At 40.9% G+C, this 21,493-nt stretch overlaps 1 protein-coding gene across 1 annotated transcript in view; it reads left to right on the top strand.

Moving 5' to 3' along the window:
• Positions 1-21,493, top strand: part of Tbca (tubulin folding cofactor A) — a 57,460-nt gene that overhangs the window by 30,112 nt on the left and 5,855 nt on the right. Inside the window, exon 2 of the mRNA XM_059276556.1 lies at positions 17,053-17,158. Within this exon, the coding sequence (XP_059132539.1) occupies positions 17,053-17,158 (106 nt within the window). The remainder of the gene's footprint in view (positions 1-17,052; positions 17,159-21,493) is intronic.

Raw genomic sequence — 21,493 nt, 5'->3', positions numbered from 1 at the left:
CACTAAAAATAGTCTGAAGGTATTTTTATGAACGAACTCTTTGAATAATGTAGGCACTTAGAGTCTCCATAGATATACATCCTAATAAATTGTTTTTGTAATCATTGATATCATCCAGTTTTTTTATGTCTTTACAGAATATTTGAGATATGAAATGTATTATTACATTGTCTTTAGAATATCTCCTTATTGCTGTAGTATGTGAAGTGAATGAGTGGCTTTAGTGGCAGAGACCACAGTAGCTAAAGGACCAGGAGAATAAAATTTCACAAAATAGTCTACATGTATTTTTTTAAAGCAATCTCAATATTCTTTTTAGACGAATTATAGTTAGAAAAAAAAAGTTACTTTTCCAGCTTAAATCAGATGGTTGGGAAGTTGAAAATGCGCTTTCTCATGGCACTGAAGCTAGATGGAGTATTTTGGGTAATAAAAATGCTGTTCTCTACCTCATGTGGTTTGGGCTCTGCTGGAAGTTTAAATTAGTGGCTATTTGCTGATGAAGGTCAGCAGAGCTGTGAGTGATAGGTGTCACACTGATTCTTTTTTTCCTAAAACTATTTAGTCATGGTCCCAGTTTTAAAGCAGTTATTTAAATAACATTTGGTATAGAAGCTGTCTTATTTTAAAATTGTGTTCCTTTATAGATTTATTACCATTTAGATACAGTATCTAAGATGTCTAAGCTAAAGAAATAAACTTGAGTAGGAAAAACTGGGTTAGATTTTTATAAAGCTTTAGTTGTTGCTATATAATTTTTAATTAAATGTTTTGTTGGTAGCACAAGATAGAATTGCTGGTTACTTTCTACTAAAATGTGAATTTTATTTTAGGAAGTGGAAGTTTTAAGGGATGAGATTGTTAGACAGTATGTTCATTGTGACTTCATTTAGAAACTTTCTAGTATTGTATAATTAGGCTGTTTCTGTTTTGCTGGCAGATTAACATTTAAGAAATGTATTTTTTAAATGACTGTGATATTTTACTTCTGTACATGGGAAACTTTGAATGAAACATTTTTATTTACTATGGTATAGAAATTTAGAAACAAAAATTGGTCAGTTCCTACATCAAAAATTTTATTATTACCCGTCTTCATTTAGGATCCCAATATGCTATCCAGTAGAATCTGTCTCACTAGATCTTCCTGAGTATGTTTAGAAAGAATTCTGTGCTCAAATTCTTTTGAGCAGGGCTGAGGGAGACAGCATTTCATGTGTGTTCCTTCACTTTCTGTGTGGATGCTAGGAGGCTGGAGTAGTGTTTCCCAGGTTTACTTGCTCATAGGAACTCTCTTCATCCTATCTATTGTGGAAGAGCTATTTCTCTATAAAAGAAGTGTTGAGTAATAGAAATTTGGTTATATTTGTATGTTCAGTTGAAGAATTTATCTGTATACATACAGGCTTGAATCACTTACTATAGTTTTATTTCTATGTCTTTATTTAACTCTCAGTACTGTAGATACTGAGTCTTTTAGGTAGATGACAGAAAGGGATATTTGTTATAGATGTGTGTTCACGCCAGACAGATTTTTGTGAGTTTAAGGCCACTGGTCTACATAGTGAGTTCCAGGCCAGTTTACAGGACCTTGAAAGACCCTGCCACATTTCTCATCTGGAGTAGGCAAGGAGCTATGTAGGACAGTTATTTGCATGATGTTGTGGTGTTTATAAAATCCTATAAATACATGATGTATATATTATTCTAGTTTGTGAGTAGACTTTGTACTTTAACATGCTGACACATGCTGTTCATTCGTCCTGGGTGTGGCTCCAGTTATGACAGTGAAGCCTTTACAGGGTTCATTGGCTAATACAGATAGATCAGTGGCTTGTAAATGTTTTACTTTGAGTAAGTAGTAAATGGGTAGTGGATTTAAAATAGTACACACATTTTGTGAATTGTATTGGTGTGTTTAAGGTTGGGCAGCAAAGACTTGGAGGACTTCACAGTCTGAGAATCACCAGACTGTGATTAAAAAATTTAAAAAAAATTAAACTCTTGAATTTTCAGATCAGATTTACTAGCTGTTATAAAGAAAAAATGGTGTGTGTATGTGTGCGTGTGCGTGTGCGTATGTGTGTGTGTGTGTGTGTGTGTGTATGCATATGCATGCATGTGCATGCCTGTGTGGAGAGAGAGAGACAGACTTGGGTGTATTGTCTGTGGAATCCAGAGGTTATCAGATCCCCTGACACAGAAGTTACAGGTGATTATGATTTTGAGCTGCCCAGTATGGATGCTAGGAATGGAACTCAGGCCCCTTAAAAGAGCAGGAAGTGCTCTTAATCTCTGAGTTCTTAATCTCACTGACATCTCAAAACTTCAAGGGACAATTTAGAGAATTAGTGAAATATTGTTTTATATTAGTGTTTTTGAGTTACTGAGGTTTGTAGTTTTGAAACATATCGATTTTGGATTTTGCATGCATTTTATCTGTTTACGGAATATGTCTTGTCTAACTTATTTATTAAAATTAATTAGAGCATATATTCTACTTCAGCAGTTAATAGAACTTGAACCATCTCCAGTTTAATTGATTAATTAATGGGTACTGGGAGAAATAAGGTATCAAATGTCTTCAAATTAAGCATTCATTTTCTTTCATTTAGGCTGTACAAGAACAATGTATTGCTTCCATTTTTGAAAGCTGAGTAGCTGCTGTCGAAAGTAGGACAAGTTGTCTTTACATTGTCCTCTTTTGTGCTATTTCAATCTTAAAACATGGAACTACTTTACTTTTGGAATAGGGAAAAGACATTCAAAATTTTAAAATTACTTCCTTTACTCTAAACGTGATCATTTGGTGGATATACAGTGCTTACATTCATAATGAAATCCTGACTTCACATTTCCTGGCCACATGGCCTTACGTTAGTCATTTCTTTTCTTTGAAGAAGGGCATGACGAGAGCTGCTCTGCTTACCTCAGAATGATTATGAGTACATTCGGTAAACACCCGTGAGGTGCATACCCTGCTAGATGCTGGTATAAGGCACAACACCAGTCCTTAAGGGCATTTGCTTGCAAGAGCAAAAATAGACAAAATGTGGACACTACGACAATGGGAGTAATTAGGCCGTGAAGATCCATGGGCTCCAGTGTCAGCGTGGGCTCGGGAGAGGTTGGTGGTGACTGGCCCTAATAAGAGCATTTAAGTTCGGTTTAGAAGATGGGAAGAGGGACTGAAGAATGAGAAGGAGGTGTATCTATTTAGAGCAAACAACCTCCAGCCCTACCTCATCTGTCTGTCTGTGTCTAGTGCACTTTTCAGCTTCAAGAAGATACAATACTGCTGAAAATTCTTTACTCACCTCAAAATCTTTTTATTTGTATGTTTATTGTGGTAGTGGAGATTGAATCCCGGCTTCATGCATGCTAGGCAGGAATCCTATCATTGAGCTATATTCCCAGTCCTGACCCCCAAATCTTGATTTACTGTTGTTTGAAGGTGGGGGACAGTAGAATGTCTCACTTGGAGCTTCTTAATAACCATAAAAAGAGTTAGTAGGGAATAACTGCAGATTTTAACTATATACACTTTATAGATGGTACACAATAAATCAAGAGATTCTGAAGTCTTACTCAATGCAGTCGGCTTGGATTTGCCGATGTAAGCTTCCCCACCATCATAGTTATAAACAGTGCGTTTTCCAAGATGCTTCCTGTGCATATAGACAGCCTAGCCATAAAACTATTGTTACAATAACTATTGTTATTGTAGTGCCTTTGGTGCTAATTATAGCTACCCTGCCTGTCCTCTTCTGATGTCTTACTGTTGGACACACAAGTGTTTTATAAATTGAAAATGTGATTGAGATAAAAGGTAATATTTATTCTGGAGTTTAGTTTCCAGTAACTACCAAGATTATAAAAAACAAAAGTTTTTAAAGTTTTGGATAAAATTTTTTGAAGTATAAAATACAGTCTTACATATAAAATATAGTCGTATACGGGTTTATGTAGATATTTCTTGATATAATAAAAGAAACTGGGTTTTGTCATTTAATCATTGTTCACATTCATTTAAGAATGGAAAGATAAAAAGATGAGGTCTGCATTCTGATGCTTTGTTGGTTTGGACTGAACTGTTCTAGCGTCAGAGAGAGGACCATGGTCTCTGTCCTGTGGAGTAACTGAGTAGTGTCAGTGCAGACTTTGTTAGCTCGGGTTACAAAAGACTGTAAGGATTGTATCTGTTTGTTTTGTCACACAAGGTTTCTCTGTGTAACAGTTCTTTCTGGCTGTCCTGGAACTCACTTGGTAGCCCAGGCTGGCCTCGAACTCACAGAGATCCACCTGCCTCTGCCTCCCGAGTGCTGGGATTAAAGGTGTGCGCCACCACCGCCTGGCTGAATAATGAATTATTATTCATTATCTTTTTCATAATTATAATAACTCTCTAGGTCATTATTTGTGGGCTGGTGGTGCCAAGAAAGCTTGCTACACTGAGGCACTTGCACATATCCATACTATCACTCAGCACGAGATGAGGGCACTAGAGTTGACTTGATTTGAGAGACAAGACTTCTTGGATGGTCATAACCTGGATTGGTTTCTCTTATCTGCTTGACTTCTAAGTAGGGAGCTAGCAGCACTAGTCATAGTTGGGCACATTAAACATAGGGTTATTGTTGTGTGTTCAAAAGCTTGAGAATTATATTAAAAGTGGCTAAATGATGGGTAAGATATTTAGAATAAGACTGTTCTAGTTGGGCAGTGGTGGCGCACACCTTTAATCCCAGCACTAGAAAGACAGGCGGCTGATCTCTGTGAGTTCAAGGCCAGCGTAGTCTACAGAGTGAGTTCCAGGACAGCCAGGGCTGTTACACAGAGAAACCCTGTCTCAAAAGACCTAAAAACCAAAACAACACAAAAAATACTGTTTTTTGATACCTAGTACCCATGAGGATTTGGATAAGGCCCCAAAGCTCTGTGAGTTTTAATCCCACCTTTACTACAGCGGGAAGAGTAACATTACCTATTTACGTCATGTTTCATAGGCTGCACTGTCGTAACTGCCTCTTCATGAAGAGGAGCTGTTGAACCCCACAGAACATCTGGGTGTGGGGAGCGGATTGGTTATGGTGGAGATGATGAGACTGCAGGGCTAGGGAGGGAACTGAGGCAATAAGGTGCTGTCCTTGTGAGCATAAGGACATGAGTTCAAGCCCCCAGACTATGGGGAAATGCCTGATGCTTATAATCTGAGGACATGGAGATAGATGGATCCTTGGTACTTACTGGCTAGCCACCCTAGCCTTGGGCCAGTGAGAGACCCTGTCTCAAAGAACAAGGTGGATGACATCTGAGGAATAACACCCAAGGTTGTCCTGTGTCCTCCCTGAGCATACTCACACATGCCTTGCACACACATGCATCCAAATTATACAAAATAGTCTGTAAAATGGGTAGAATGTGTAACTTAGGTTCTACTATTTCAGTGCAACACAGTATCAAAAATATTTGTCATTGGGGCCTCAATGAGTTTCTTTTCCTTTTGTCACAGTAGAAATCTGAAAAGTATTGTTTCTTCAGAAAAAGGAAAGCTTGATAGCATCCCTGTCAGTGGAAGAGAATTGTCAGGAGAAACAGTCACACTCGGGATTTCAAATCCAGGACCTGCACATGGGAAATTGGCTACATAGGCTTGGAATTTTTTCCAAATACTCCAAGTATCATCATACTTCATTTAGCTGACAGGGTTGGTTATCCTTGCCACCACCCGTGCCACAAGTTTCACAAGAAACGTTTGGTAGATGTCCCTTGGTCTCTAAGCAGGCCTTGAAGACACAAGGCAAATAAAGCTGAAATGAGTACGTGGGTCATACTGCTCAAGGAATCTTCCTAGCAAACCTCGGTTAGCTGGAGTCGTCTTCTTGCAGAGGATTCTGGAGTTGGTAATTGTGTAATAGAAGGAAACTCATGACTTTATCATACATAGCAGTGTCTTCTGCCTTGTTACTCCATTTCTCGGTTCTTTAAGATTTATTTTTATTTATGTATGTCTGTATATGGGGCAGTTCTGAGGAAGCCAGAAGAGGGTGTTGGGTCTCCCAACGCTTGAATTACCAGCCAGTATGGGCGCTGGGAACTGAACTCAGGTCCTCTGGAAGAGCAGGAAGTACTCTTGACCTCTGAGCTATCTCTTGGCCCCCAATTTTGTTTTTGTTTTTTAAGACAAGGTTTCTCTGTGTAGCTCTGGCTATCCTGAAACTCACTGTATAGAGCAGGCTATATTCAATCTCACAGAAATCCACCCGCCTTTGCCTCCGAGTGCTGGGATTATAGGCATACACCACAACCACCTGGCTAGTTTGGAAATTCTTGATGGCCATGAGGATTTCTTTTTGCATGAGCTTATTTGGCACTTATGAAGCTTGTTCAGTTAAGATTGCTGGACTTCCTCTGCTTTTATATTTTTGTGAGCATGCTCACAGGTGCACATGTTCATGGAAACCGAAAGTCAACCTTGGGTGTCATTTCTCAGGAGCTGGCAGTATTGTATGTTGATAGGGTCTCCCACTGGAACCTAAAGCTTGGAGATAGGCTAGGATGGGTAGCCGTCGAGCTCTAGGCATCTGTCTGTCACCACACCAGGCTTTTAAAATGAAAGCTGGAGATCAAACTCAGTAGTCCTTCAGCTTCCATGGCAGCACCTTGCCAACTGAGCCATCTCCCAGCCCCTTCTGCTCCCCATCACCCCTACTGTGTTCAGTTCACTCAAATCTCTCTCTCTCTCTCTCTCTCTCTCTCTCTCTCTCTCTCTCTCTCCCTCTGTTTTGTTTTTCTTTTTTACAATCCTTTTAGTGTAAGTTTTGATATAGTTATTACTGTTTAAACTGTGAAATCTGATATATTGTCTTTAAAGGAACTTACTAAATGGTGGACTAAAATAGGAATAGATTGATTTAACATTTGGGTTTGGTTTGTTTTACTAATAATGAGTAACAAGTGGTTTGTCACTTTAGTAAGGAAAGAAAATAACTGTTGGTTGACTAGAAAGAACTAATCTAATATTACCTTGGGCACTCTACATCTTTTCAGTATTTTATAAGAGGAAAATATAGCGTGCCTGTGTTAACTTTTGTTCTGACCAAATGCTTGAGGTAATTACCTAAGGAAGGAAGGATTTCTTCTGGCTCATGGTTTCAAGTCATGGTCAGCTGGCTCCGTTAGTTCTGAGCCTGTGGTGGCGGGATAGCATGGTGGAAGGGTTGGGGTGGGACAGCTGCTTCACTGTGGCAGTCAGGAAGCAAAGAAGGAGCCTCTGAAACCCTGTAAGTCTGTGTCATTCTCCAGGACTCTAAGACCAGCAGCGTCTGAATAATACCTGGGTCTCCTGTCGGCTCAGTCCCCTGTCACTTCTCTAGGTGACCCTGCTCCTTTACTCTCTTCCAAATAAGTCTACTCCTTTACCCTGGAGCTTGGGGTGCACAGGAGCCAACCACTCCTGAAGTGCTCAGGACTCCTGCTGTGGAGTCCTGTCTTCCTTGTAGGGCTCTTTCTTCAGCGGTCTCACCTTTTCTAGCCAGACTGCAGTTTTTCACTAACCACCTTTGTGTTCTGCTTTTGGGATCAGTTGTCAGTATAACCCTGACTAAAGCAGCTAGTCGTCCAGACTCAGCCTGACTGCTGCCCCGCATTGCAGTTTCCTTCATCAGATAATTAGACATCACCCTTTTGTTCATCCTCACCTCCCACAGGGGCTGAAGTCATACACAAGATGGGAACAGATTGTTTGCCACAGTGAGCCATGAATGGCTCCGGTCCTGTTCGTTAGATTTTGGAGTGCAAAGTAAAGAGACAGAAGGCAGAAAGAGACCAGAGGCCGACCTCAACAGATGAGTCTGTTTATTTCAGACAGTGAAGGTCAGGAACAGAGGTTCTGCAGGGGGGAAAGCTGGCAGGGACCCTTTATAGCAGTGGCTCTCAATCTGTGGGTTGTGACCCTTTGGGGGGTCGGATAACCCTTCCACAGAGGTTCCCTAAGACCATCGGAAAACATATATATTTACATTTTACAATTCATAGCAGTAGCGAAAATACAGTTATGAAGTAGCAACTAAAATAATCATCTGGCCGAGGACCACCACCACAACATGAGGAACTGCATCAAAGGACCGAAGCATTGGGAAGGCTGAGGAGCCCTGCTTTATAGGGACAGGTGAGGGTCTTGGGAATGAGGAATTGGTGCAGCTGTGGGGATCTGCAGGCTCTTCTGGAATTGTTTGGACAGATTATTTGGAGAGACAGCTTGTCCCAGCAAACACTCCTTCCTGGGTTGTGGCTGACATTTGAGCAAGGTCAGCTGTAATCTCATAGGAATCCCATTTTTACAGCCCAGGTACTCTGTCACAGCTCCTGATGGAGTTCCCAAATGAAATCTCTTAAGTCTCGCCTTCACTATCCATGTACCTTTGGGATTCTGGTCTGCAAGCTCATGGTACTTAGTAAGCTCTACAAGTTATAGCGCTTGAAGCTTTTCCAAGCCGGTTTCCCCAAACTTCCAAATGCTTCCCAAAAATGAGTTACAGAAGCTTCTGGACCACATTGCTAGGCAGCCACAATGGCCGTGTGTGTGTGTGTGTGTGTGTGTGTGTGTGTGTGTGTGTGTGTTAGTTTCTCATCACTGTTGTTAGATAAAGATCTGGTCACAACCTAGGGAGCAAGGATGTATCTGGACTCCGGATTCCTGGGCCTGTGCTGGGACAGAACATTATGGTGGAAAAAAAAAAAAAACACCTCATGGAAGCCAAGAAGCATAGAGACAGAGAGGGACTGAATCTTACCTTTAAAGTGACCTACCTTAGTACTTCCTGTACCAGGTCCAACTTCCTAGTTCCCATCATCTCCCTAAGGTGGCATTAGATTGTGACTCCATGGATAGGTGAAGACCTCATGATCCAGTCCCTTCCCTCAGCCCCCTGAGCTGGTAGCCATACCTTTAACACACAGACTTTTAGGGGGCAGTTCAGATTGAAAACAGAACACGGGCATGTAGTGTATGGGTGGGGATGTTCATTGTACTATGATGTGATAATGACCCCAGTCCCGAGTTTTGATGCCTCATAAGCTGTTGTGTTTGTCCTGTGTAATGCTTTGCAGCCACTAACAGCTGTATTTCAGCATCATGTAACTTGTCATCTATTCATTGATTGACACTATAGAACGGCACTGTTGCTATTTTGTTTACTTTGTGCATGCTAGCATTACTTGTTCTCAATAGCTGGGTGATTTTCCCCTTTTCCAGAGCAGTAATTTTTCTGTCCAATAACTTGTTTCCTGAGCATTTGCATGTCACATGTGGCAAGTAGGTAGATGTCCCTAATTTTGCTGGGACTGTTCCTGCTGTTCTTCATAGACAAGGATAATGTAGTGGGGTGGCTGAGATTAAGTCAGATGTTTTCATTGTTACTTCCCTGAGGAGTCACCACTGTGTTCTCATTTCTCCATTACTGTCTGTCACTTTTGTTCTTCTCCAGAATTGCTCTGTTTACTTCTTTAAATGGAAAATATTAAAAGGTAAATGTATTCACATTTTTCAGGCTCATTTCTTAAACATTCAGATTATAGTGAGCACCTATAACATAAATCTAAGCCATTCATAGTTCTTGACCTGGTTTGGCCCTGGCCATCGGTTGCTAGCCCTAATAATATCTTTGAATTACAGGATGTTTTAGAATGTGCTGCACTCAGGTAGTTTATCCAGCTCACTATGGTTTGAATCTGAGTTGCCCCCCAAAGATTCATGCATTTGGGGCTTTGTTGCCTTCTTAAGATCGCTGGCTTATTCAACAGATTAATCCCTTGATAGATTTGTAATATGATGGCACTTTCAAGAAGTCAGGCTTGTTGGGGAAGTGGATCACTGGGACATGCCCTGGAAAAATGGACCTTGTTCTTGGCTCCATCCTGCCTCTACTTCCTGGCTACCATTAGGTAAACAGTTCTACTCCACCCTTCCTTCCCATCATGCTTTACCTTACCACAGGCCCAGAAGCAGAGGAGCCAGGTGAACATGGACTCAGACCATGAGCCAAAGTAGTCTCTTTTAAATTGTTTCTGTTGCATATCTGTCAGGGAGATGGAAGAACTAACTACTATGTAGTTCGTTACCTTTTTGTAGGAGTTTAGCAACTAAAAATATTTGTTGCAAATGCAGTGGGTTCTGAGTATACATAAATAGTAGTTACATAATGATAATAAAAACAGCAACTCTGTGGTGTTGATGGAATATAAGATGACACAGTACCAAAGTTCAAAGCTTGCAGAAGACAAGCATAAGACTTATGTGTTAGTTGCTTTTCCATTGCTGTGCAGAAACCTTGATCATGGCAACTTTTATAGAAGGAAGAGTTTAATGAGACTTAACCATTTCAGAGTGTTAGCTTCCCTGACCATCATAGCAGGGAGCATGGCAGCATACATGGAGCTAGAGCAGGAGCTGAGATCGTGCATCCTTATCTGCAAGTAGGAGGCAGAGAGAGTCAACTGGGAAGGGTGTGGACTTTTGAAACTTCAAAGCCCTCCCCTGAGACACACTTCCTCCAACAAGGCCATGCCTCCTAGTCCTTCTCAAACAGTTCCACCAGTGGGGGACCAAGTATTCAAATATAGGAGCTTCCTGTAGGGGGCATTCTCATTCAAACCACCACAGCCTGTGTGTTTGAAAAATAGAAGTGTGTGTGAAGTGGGGCAGTTCATGACCCATCTGAAAGCACAGTTTGCACTTAGCTCCAGCCAATAGTGAGAATACAGCTCCCCTGTTCCCTAGTGAGGCAGCAGAGACAAAGTGTCAATCCAGAGTTAACTCTCCCAGCTTCTTTCTGAAGTGCCAGCCTTCGAACCCAGGGCCTCATCCTTGCTAAGCAAGGGCTGTACACCAAGTAGTATCCCAGCTTTTTAATGTATGGATAAACTTCTCTCTCCTAATACTTCTTCTCTCCCTTCCCCTTTGCCTCCCTCCTCCTCCTGTGTCTTTTTATTCTTGCTTTACAGCGTTGTCAGTCAAATAAAATCATCTTGAGGTTTCACTCATTACCTCTATTCTAGCAAGTTTTTCTTTAACTATCTAAAGGGACCTTTAAGATGATTATTTATAGTGATTTCATGGTACTTTTATTTTGAAATTATAATCTCAATGAATGAAGATTTCATTTTAATATTAAAAATTATTGTTAATGAAGTTTTAAAATTATTATATTTTGAGATTTATTACATAATTTTCTTCTCTATCCTCCCTCCAAACCCTCCCATGTACCCCTTCTTGTTAATTTTCAAATTTATGGCTCTTTTTTCATTAATTGTTGTCATATATATATATATATATATATAAATAAATCTCCATATCCATTGGGACTGGGCTCTACAATTTTGTTGTGATTTTCTGTAATGGTTTTTGTCTGTGGCAAAGAAAAGTTTCCTTGATGAGGAGTGAGGACTACACCTCTCTGAGTATAAAGACAAATATTGAGAGTACAGTTAGGATTGTGGTGGTTTAGTGGTTATAGGTTCTCCTCCAAGCTCCATGACTGCACTAGCACTGAGTAGTTAGGTAGGGTTCTAGTACCGTACATGACTTCCACTTGTTGATAGGGTCTTAGATCTAGTTAAAGGGAAGGTGGTTACCGCTAGGGTGTGGGTGCCACTACTGCACCTGTGGGGTTATCGGACTGTGCTGGCCGTTGTTCATAGCTGGGAGGACGGTTAGTATTGCACGGCACCTTCTGGAATCATGAAAGCTAGTCCTCGAGGAGACATTCAGGTCCGATCCAGCTCAAGGAGCCTTTGGCCTGTGTCTGAAGTGCATGGTATCTTCAGCTGTAGGGGGCTCACCTTTCACCTCTGGGAGAATCAACAAGAGCAAGAGCAATAGCATCAGTCCTAAATTACAAGTAAAAGGCCGATGTCTGTGCATACTGTTCTTTTGTCCACTGTTGGGCTTGATTGATCAGGACTTGGACCTTTCCTGAAGCTCATCCTGGGGTCACAGATTTCCTCCTTTGGGGTGGTAGAGTTATTGTGATGCAGCTCACATAGTCACAAAGTGTCCGGTGTATTTGCTGAAGTGTACTCCTGTCACTCAGATGGTATCCTATGTAGAGCGGTTTCACCATGTCAGAAACAAACCAGCCCTAGGCTACCACAGATTTCCTTGTTTCTCTGCATTCTTATACTTGCCTGTTCTGTGGGTGTCCTATAAATAGATCAATACAGTTTGTAGCCTCTTTTGTCTGGCTGCTTTCACAGCATGTTTTCAAGGTTCATCTTGTAGCATGAGTTAGTGCCCTCCCTTTTTAGTTCTTTGAGAATTTTATACAGTGAATTTTTGTCATTTTCACCTCTTCTCTCATTCCTCCCAGAACCACCTCCCTTCCCTGCCAACCCAACTCCATGTCCTTTTGAAATCCATCAAATTCAGTTTGTGCTGCCCATATGCTAGAGTGTGATCTACCTGCCCTGAAGAGAACCGACTCTCCTACAGCAGCTCTCACTTGCCAGTAACTCCTCAGCTGTACTGGAGCTTCCTGCCGTCTCCCACCCCTGCATGCTGGGGTTTTGTTTGGCTGGAGACTGTATAGGACTCGTGCGTACTGTCACACGTGCAGTGTGGATTCACATGTGCAGCTGCCTGCTGTGTCCCAAGGACATTGTTTCCTTGTTGTCATCCACCCTCTCTCCATCTTCCAACTCTCTTTTCCTTTGCAGTGATCCCCAAGCCTTGGAAGATGTGATATGGTTGTCCCGTTTAGGACTACACATTCTGTATTCTCTTCTTTTCTGCAGCTTGACCTGCTGTAGGTTTCTCTGTTAATTACCAAAAACAAACAAAAAACTTAACATGCTAAGGATGTACCACGTTAGGGACGTTTCTTCGTGAAGGTTGAGAGATGCACTAGTATCTAGGTATGATGATGTCATTAGGAATCAGTTTGTTATTATGTCCATTTAGAAGAATAATTGTGGTGGATTCTCCCCTAGAGTATTTACTCCTTTTTATTGCTGAGTAATATTCCAGTGAATGGATATACCACATTGTGTTTGTCCAGGAAGTGGAGTTTTGAGTTGTCATGTTTTGGCTGTTGCACATAAGCTGTTATCAACATTCATATACATAGACTTCATATGGACTTCTGTTTCAGTTTCTCTAGGGTATCTATTTAGGAGTAGCATTGGGACGGATTGTAATTTTGATTTGTTTAATATTTTGAGAAATAGACAACTTCAAAACAACTGTATCAATTTTCATTTCTATCAGCATTGTTTAATGCTTTCAGTTTCTCTCCATGTCTTTCCCAATACTTGACACTTATGATCTGACTGATTGTAGATATCTGATTGTGCAGTGTTACTTCATTCATCATGGATGAGGTTGAGTATTTTCTCATGTGCTTACTGCATATTTGTATGTCATCCTAAAGAAATGCCTCTGTAGGCCCTTTTAAAGATTTTTACATTAAATTTATTTATTTTTGGTTTTTAGAGACAGGGTTTCTCTGTGTAGCCTTGGCTGTCCTGGAACTAGCTCTGTAGACCAGGCTGGCCTCAAACCCACAGAGATCCACCTGCCTCTGCCTCCCGAGTGCTGGGATTAAAGGCGTGAGCTACCACCACCGCCCAGCCAAAAATACTTTCTGTGTGTGACTTTTTGTCAGCATGTATGTAAGTAAACCATGTGTATGTGTGATACTTGTGGAGGTAGATGAGGGTGTCAGATCCCCTGGAATTGTAGTGTCAAGCAGTCGTTAGCTGCCATGGGTGCTCAGAATTGAACCTGGGTCCTCGTTAAGAGCAGAAGATGCTCTTAACCTCTGAGCCATCTCCCCAGCCCCCTTTACCCCTTAACAGTGCTAGTTGTACTGGCCTGCCACTTCTATACTTGGTTTTGGAATATTAGATATTAAATGGTCATAAATACGTTGAAAATAATGTTTATAATTCTTAAAACTATAAAATTAGGATAATAAATTTAGAAAATTAAAAATCAGAGTTTTTAAATGCAGGGTCAGAAGCTCTTGATTTCCCCAAAAACTTATATTATGAGCAGTATGTTTAAATGTGTGAAATTTGCACTTGTGAGTTTTGAAGTGAAAACATGGGTTTCTACAGAACACTTCCCAAACTTGTGCTGAGGGGCAGCTGTTCTGAAGGAGCCACGTGGATATTCCTTACATCTCCATTGAGTTTGTACTTGAACCATGTTTAGCAAGACTTCCAAGACCTTTTACAACACGTTGTCCATCCTTGGAACTTCTGCTCTTCAGTTTATAGGACCACTAGCACAAATGAGTTTGTCTGGACCTTACTAGCAGTGCTCGACTGCATATGTAAATGTTCTGTTGTGTGCTACACGTCATGTTACAGGTGGTTTGTTATTTGATTATCCCACTAAGGGTTGTCAGTCCTTTGTACTTCTTACAGCTCTCCTTAGTAGTAAGCTTTTCTAGCTAGTTAGAACCAACAGATTTTTTGAAGCTGCCTTGCTGTTTGGAGAAGTAGGTTTGTAAGAGTAATAGAAAATATTTTCAGTTAATTTTGCCTTTAAGCTGCAATAGCATTACTTTGAAATTATTTTAAGTAATGTTTGGAAAAGGAAAGCAGCATTCAGAGAATTACACTATTAGGTAGATTCTTTGTCCAGAAAATTCATGAATATAACCAATGGGGAAACTAGCAAGTTTGAAAATTATTAAAAATTTGCTGCACTTCTTTTTTAAGTGAAAGTGATTTATATATGATAAAAAGCTCATACTTTATTGGAAGGCATAAAATTAAAACCCGTTTACATTTTTACCTCCCTCCCCAGATCAGCGGGCCTTTCTTCAGTTAACTAGACAGGAATTTCTTACTCCTTTGCTGTTTGTTTCTTGAGCATCCTTTTATTGTTCATGTTTCCCAACTCAAAATGCGTGGTCATTCAGTCTTGTATTTTGCTTTTCATTGACAGTATCCAGGGTCTAAGTGTGTGAGACTTACATAGCTATCTACTGTTAGTGGTTGGTTGGTTTGTTTGTATTTCCATCTAGAAAGAACACCGAATGGCCCAGGGTAGGAGCTGACTAGGATGTTTGAGTTCCAAAGTAGAATCCGTGGGAGTGTTAGCATGTGGTGACCTAACTGCACAGGAAAGCCTCCTGCACTGCAGCAGGAGTGCAGAGGGGATTGGTGCTGCCTCGCCAGGCTTTAAAGACTTGTGGGTTTGGTTGGGCATGGTGGCTCACACCTTTGATCCCAGCACTTGGGTGGCAAAGGCAGACAGATCTCTGATTTTGAGGCCAGCCTGGGCTACAGAGCTGTTTTAGGACAGCCAGAGATACATAATAGACCATGTCTCAAAAAACAAAACAAAAACCAACAAAGACTTCTGAGTTTAAATTCAATCTAGTTAAACTATAAAAATCAAATTATGTTTGGAAATACACTTTAAAATCTTCATTACCATGTTCTACATAGTGTTTCCCTCCCTTTACTTGTTGGGTTAGAATTAAGCAAGTCAGATGGAGGCTGTTTTTAATGTGATGGAGTCAGAAAACTTTTTTCTTTGCTGTGTGCTTTAGTTATTTTTCTATTGCTGTGAAGAGACACCATGACCAAGGCAACTTACAAGAGAAAGCATTTAATTGGAGGCTTGTTTACAGTTTCAGAGGGTAAGTCCATGGTCATCATGGCAGGGAGTGTGGCAGCAGGCAGGCAGGCGTGGCCTTGGAGCAGTAGCTGAGAGCTTCCATCTTATCCACAAATTAGAGGCAGTGGGTGTGGGGAGGGGCGGGGGCCGGGAGGCAGACAGAGAGACACTGACAGACTGGGCCTGGCTTTTTGAAACCTCAAGGCCCATACCTGGTGACACACCTCCTCCAAGACCACGCTTCCTAATCCTTCCCCAAACAGTTCCACTAACCAGGACCAAGCATTCAAATGTATGAGCCTATGGGGGACACTCATTCAAACCACTCTACTGTATCTACTTGTCTATATAGGAATGTTAATATGTTATTGTCTTAAGGTTTCTACTTCTGTGATTTAAACAAAACAAAACAAAACAAAACAAAACAAAACAAAAAACAAACAAACGAAGCCATGACTGAAAGCAACTTGAGGAAAGGGTTTATTTTATCTCACATGTCTCAGTTGATTACAGTCCATCATAAGGGAAGTCAGGGCAGGAACTGATGCAGAGGCCATGGAGGAGCACTTCTTACTGACTGACTCCCATGGGCTTGCTCAGCCTGCTTTACTATAGCATCCAGGAACACCAGCCCTGGAGTGGCCCCACTCACAGTGGGCTGGGGCTGGGGCTGGACCCCCCCCCCACCATCAGTCACTAAGAATGTCCTACAGAGTTGTCCACCACAGTTTCTCAATTGACACTCTTCTCTCAGGTGACTCTAGCTTGTGCCAAGTTGACATAAAAACTAGCCAGCACAATACTTTTATATTAAACTTAGATTAGCTAGAATTAAGGGAGACTGAGCTATTTAAGGTTAATTGAGATTTTGTTTTGCATGCTTCCCTATTACCAGAATTCCCTGATCTGTACCTTTTCCTGATTGAACGTTATTGGTGTTGGTTTGTGTCTACTAATTGTCTGTGAGAGAACTACCTTTAAATTACTTATTCTTGTTCCTTGCATAAAGGAAAGGCCAACATAAAATTAAGTTCCCTGTAAGTAGTAAACAGGGCTTTTGCTGAAAATAATCTAATCTTTCATTGAGATTTGGTGGGTTTCCCCCAATAAACTAAGTGTATTACAGAGTTTTAGAAAGCATCAATAAAAAGGCAGTACAGAAGTGTTAACTTCCACTTTTAGATTGCAGAGGCAAGAGTGGGTTTCCTTCTTAATGTCGGAGTGTGTGCTCCTTGCGTTCATGGTCAGCTTCACCCAGTAGAGGACTTGGAGCACAGGGCTCTCACCTCTATGGCTAGAAGTAGCTGCCCCATCTTGCCTGTCCATGTCTGTATTTTAACTGTGTCTTGTATTTACATAGTTTCTTTGTTGTCCTTTAGAGAAAAAAGCTAATCTCTAAAACATTTTTGGTGTGTTTACAGGTTGGTCAAAGAAAAAGTGATGTATGAGAAAGAAGCAAAGCAGCAAGAAGAAAAGATAGAGAAGATGAAGGCTGAGGACGGTGAAAACTACGCCATTAAGAAGCAGGTGAGGCTGGCACTCGGGACCTGGGTGGTGGGCTTTCCACAGCCCTCAGAGATGGCACTGTTCTCTGTGGGGTGGGGAAGCTGAGACGGGATCACTGCAAGCTGGAGGCCAGCCTACGGACTAGTGAAGCCCTTTCCAACAAGCACAGCGAAGACAGAGAGCAGAAACTTAGTGAGATAACTGCCACAGGTCACATAGCGCTCGTGTCTGAGCACGAGCGTTCCATTGTTGCTCTCGGCCATGAAGCTCTGTGGGTCTCCAGTTCTAAGTATTAAATATAAGTTAGATAATATACTAAATGTAATTACATCTTTAAATTTAGAAATAGCTCCCGAATTGATGTGCAGACCACCAAAATAACATACGTATTTCTCATGATAGTTCAGAAGTTGATGCAGACCAGATGTCCGTCTACAATGAATGGATAATGGAAGTGTGCTGTATGCACACAGTGGAATAGAACTCATCTTAAATTAGGATGGAGTCATGAAATTTGCAGGAGACGATGGAATTGGTGGGGTTCGGGTAGTTTATATAAGTTTTGAGGAGTGGAGTCCGTTGCTTTCAAGTTGCTAGTGTTAGAGTTGTCTCTGGGACCTCTTCATTCTTCAGTGGCTACAGGAGCTGTTTGGTGTTGCTTTTGGTGACTTGTGCCTACTCACTTGGTCTTGTCAGAAGTGCATCAACTTTTTCTTTAAACTTACCTGTTGTTCTGTTGACCTTTCTCTGTATTTTTCTGACTTGTAATTTTATCGATTTGTACTTTTATAATCACTTCATTTCCTTCGATTGTTTTGTTATCGATTTGTACTTTTATGATCACTTCATTTCTTTTGATTGTTTTGAGTTTATTTGCTGCCTTTTTCTGTTTGTTTTTTGTTGCTGTTTTGATTTGGGGTTTTTGTTTGCTTGGTTTTTGTTTCTTTTGACAGGGTCTTTCTGTGTAGCCTTGACTGTCCTGAAACTCCCTAATTAGACCAGACTGGCCTCCTGCCGCTGCCTTGAAGTGTTGTATGAAGTGCTCCTCTTTTCCTCTATTGTGAGGAAGAACACAGATTTGAGAGGCTTCACTTTGCTGATGGGAGCTCAGTGCCATGAGCCCTCCTCTCAGCACTAGTGAGGTCTGGCTGCCTCTGCCCCGGACGGCCTCTGCCCCCACGGCCTCTGCCCCCATGGCCTCTGCCCCCCCACGGCCTCTGCCCTCCCATGGCCTCTGCCCCCACGGCCTCTGCCCCCCACGGCCTCTGCCCCCCACGTGCTAGGGTAAAGGTGTGTTCTAACACTGCCACGCTGACTTGGTTAGTTTATCAGGGAAGAGTCTCCTCTTCAGTTACTGACTCTGTGTTGTGTCCTAGAACTGTACTGTCTATGATTGCGTGGTTTTTAGGTTTCTGTTTAGTTTTTACTGCTGTTGACATAGGATGTGGTCTGCTGCAGTGTTCACAGGGCTTAATGCATTTGCACTCTCTTACGTGAATGTTCTGTTTCCTTGCTAAGATGCAGTGGGGTTTGTTGTTATTGTTGTTTTACATCCCAACTACAGTCTCCCCTCTTTCCTCTCCTCTGATACCGTGTTTTTTTTTTTTTTAAGCGGCATAGCTTACTGTGCTTGTGTCTAGTTCTTTCCTACCTTTGCTCATTTTTGTCTAGTATTTCTATAAATTGTTGAGTGGAAATCCCCATCTATATATGTTTATTTATTTATCTGTTCATACACAGGATCATATGTTACTTTGATGTGCTTAGAATGTTCTGATATTGTGACACTCCTTTTGTCCCTAACAGCATTTCTTGATCTGCAGCATTCTACTCTATAATATTAATGTAGTCACTTCTGCTGTTGTTGTTTTATGTTCCATATCTTTTTCCATGCTTGGATTTTCTGGTTTTTTTACATCTGAAGTGAATTTCTTAAATGCCATATGGTTGAGTACAGTTAGTCTATCTCCATGCTTTAGATGGTATACTTGCACCATTTACATTCATGACAGTTGTTGGTGTATCAGAGTTTACACTGCCCTGCTTCCCCTCAGTGGATTCAGCAATAACCAGGGAAACACAGTCAAATGGATTCCTAATTCACTGTGTGCATGTTAACATCCTTCCACTATATATAAAAGAGAAGACTTAACTAATGTTGCAGTAATTTCTAGAGCTCCATCTGACAAGCTGATATGAATATTATTGGCTCCAGAGACAGCTGACATCATTCTGTGGGCTGGTACAACTTATAGGTCTAGTCCATCCCTGGTTACAAGATCTGGCTCACCAAAAGAGCCAGAAACCTTAGCCTAATCAGTTGCCGAACAGCTTAACATTGGCCGCATTGTTTCATAGAACTTTTCCTGTGACAGAAAAAAAAAAAAAAAAGGAATTCCTATCAATTAGAATGTTTACTTTTCACTTTTTATGTTTGATCATAAAAGAAATTAATCAACTTTTAAGTTCTGCAGTCTATAGATTGTTATAAACCAAGCCTTGCCTATTCTTCCCCAGTTTCCATTTTACCAAAATAAATACTCAGAAAAGTTGTAACTTGTTTTAAAGTCAATTTCACATCATTGGGGATGGCACGCTATGGTGTTCCCCTAAGGTTCCTTATGAGTCCAGTGACTATGCCAAGACCCTGATTTCCTCTAGACACAATGCAGTAAGCATTAGAATAACCATTGTTTGGGTCCTCTAAAGAAAGACACTCTGAATGAACAGCACTCATTAGTTCAGTTGGATATTTGGGGATGTCTTCTTTGTCTCATCATGACTCAGATGCTGTTGTTAGTTGCTGCCAGACAGAATCCCAGAAAGTGGCACTAAGTCCCACTCCCAGTCGAGAAACTGCCCCCGAATGGTAGCTGCTGGATAGGGAAAGTCACTAACGGCAGGTATCCCAACCCCGGTCCAGGGCAGGCTCCGTGCTCAGGAGTAGTTGGCCAACACAAATTGGACTCCACGGTTTTTTGTGGCCTTTTTGTTTGTTTTTGAAAAAGAACAAGAACTTGGCTGGATAGTGATTTGGGGAGAGCCAGGGAGGAGTTGGGGAACAGCTGAATATGATAGTTTACTGTATGAAATTCTCAGAGAATAAAAAAATTATCCCTGTCAGTCCTGATTCATTGCTCTAAAGGGAAGCACTCAGCTTGTGGATTTGGTGCAGGTGTGGCCTATGGGATCCAGGTTTCCGGGTGCTCCTTTGGCGTTCTGGGGCGGTGTCACATGAAGCAGTGTCAGGCTTCATGTCTTCATGTTTGTGCTCCTGTGTTGGACTGCAAAACTGAGCCTTCTCTTTGCAGTCTGTGTCCCCTGTCCTGACATGTACGCATGCAGTCAGCCCTCAGTGTTCTTGGACCAGTTCCTTTTAGAAAATGGTGGAGTGTATAACCTATACACATATTGCTGTGTATTTTAATTCATCTCTAGATTAGTGATGATACCAAGATGATATAAATAGTTGCTATGGTATATTATTTTTAAGGAGTAATGACAAATATTACAAGTGTTCAGTGCAGTTTTTTTTGTTGTTGTTGTTTTTTAATTTCAGTCTACTGTAGGTTAAATCTGCAGATGTGGAACCTGTGGTTATGGGGCTGAATGTTGAGGAAACTCAGTGAATAATCAGGGTGGAATACAGGGGAGTGGACTTTTGTTGGAAGTCAGGAGTTCATCTTGCTAGACTCACGGAAGATCTTGATTTGTACTAATACAGAGATAATAAAGAATAGAAATTATGTTGGATAGTGCTGCTTAAAGTTCATTTCAGTAACATTAAGGCTGGGGGAAAATTGTAAATATATATTTTAACTTGTCATGAGTTTGACCTATTTCTTTTAATTCGTTATTTTATTCCTGTAAGCTGTTCTGCAGGAATTCCACAGAAGAAATCTGAGATGTTCCTGTTGCCAATTTTTAACATAGTTTCAAACCAGATATACAAAAATAATTTAATGACATTAATTAAATATCTGTTTACCTGAAAGTAAAGTCATGATCCTATACTTGAAATTTTAATCTGTGACTTAATAGTCAAAGCATTCTGAGTTCAGTCATATATTTCCACCCAAGAAAGCAGATGTGGATAGAAAGTAACTGTGTGTTATGATGGTTTAGTACAGTATGAGCTACGACAGATTGTCAAAGAAAGCATGAAGATTCTGGGACCAACTTATGTTTCCATTATAATTAACTATGACTGCCATAAAATTGTGTGCATTCTGTTTTATTTCAGCTAGGTAATTTTGGTTAATTTTGTACCTATTTCTCTGAAAGCTTTTGACCAAACATTTTGTGAGAAAAAATATTATCACAATATCTGTCTCTGAGAATAATTTATGGAAACAA

This window comes from Peromyscus eremicus, chromosome 11 (genome assembly GCF_949786415.1).
Source record: "Peromyscus eremicus chromosome 11, PerEre_H2_v1, whole genome shotgun sequence".
Lineage (NCBI taxonomy): Eukaryota > Metazoa > Chordata > Mammalia > Rodentia > Cricetidae > Peromyscus > Peromyscus eremicus.
Note: the sequence above shows the minus strand (reverse complement) of the source record. Positions and strands in the feature narration are given on the sequence as shown.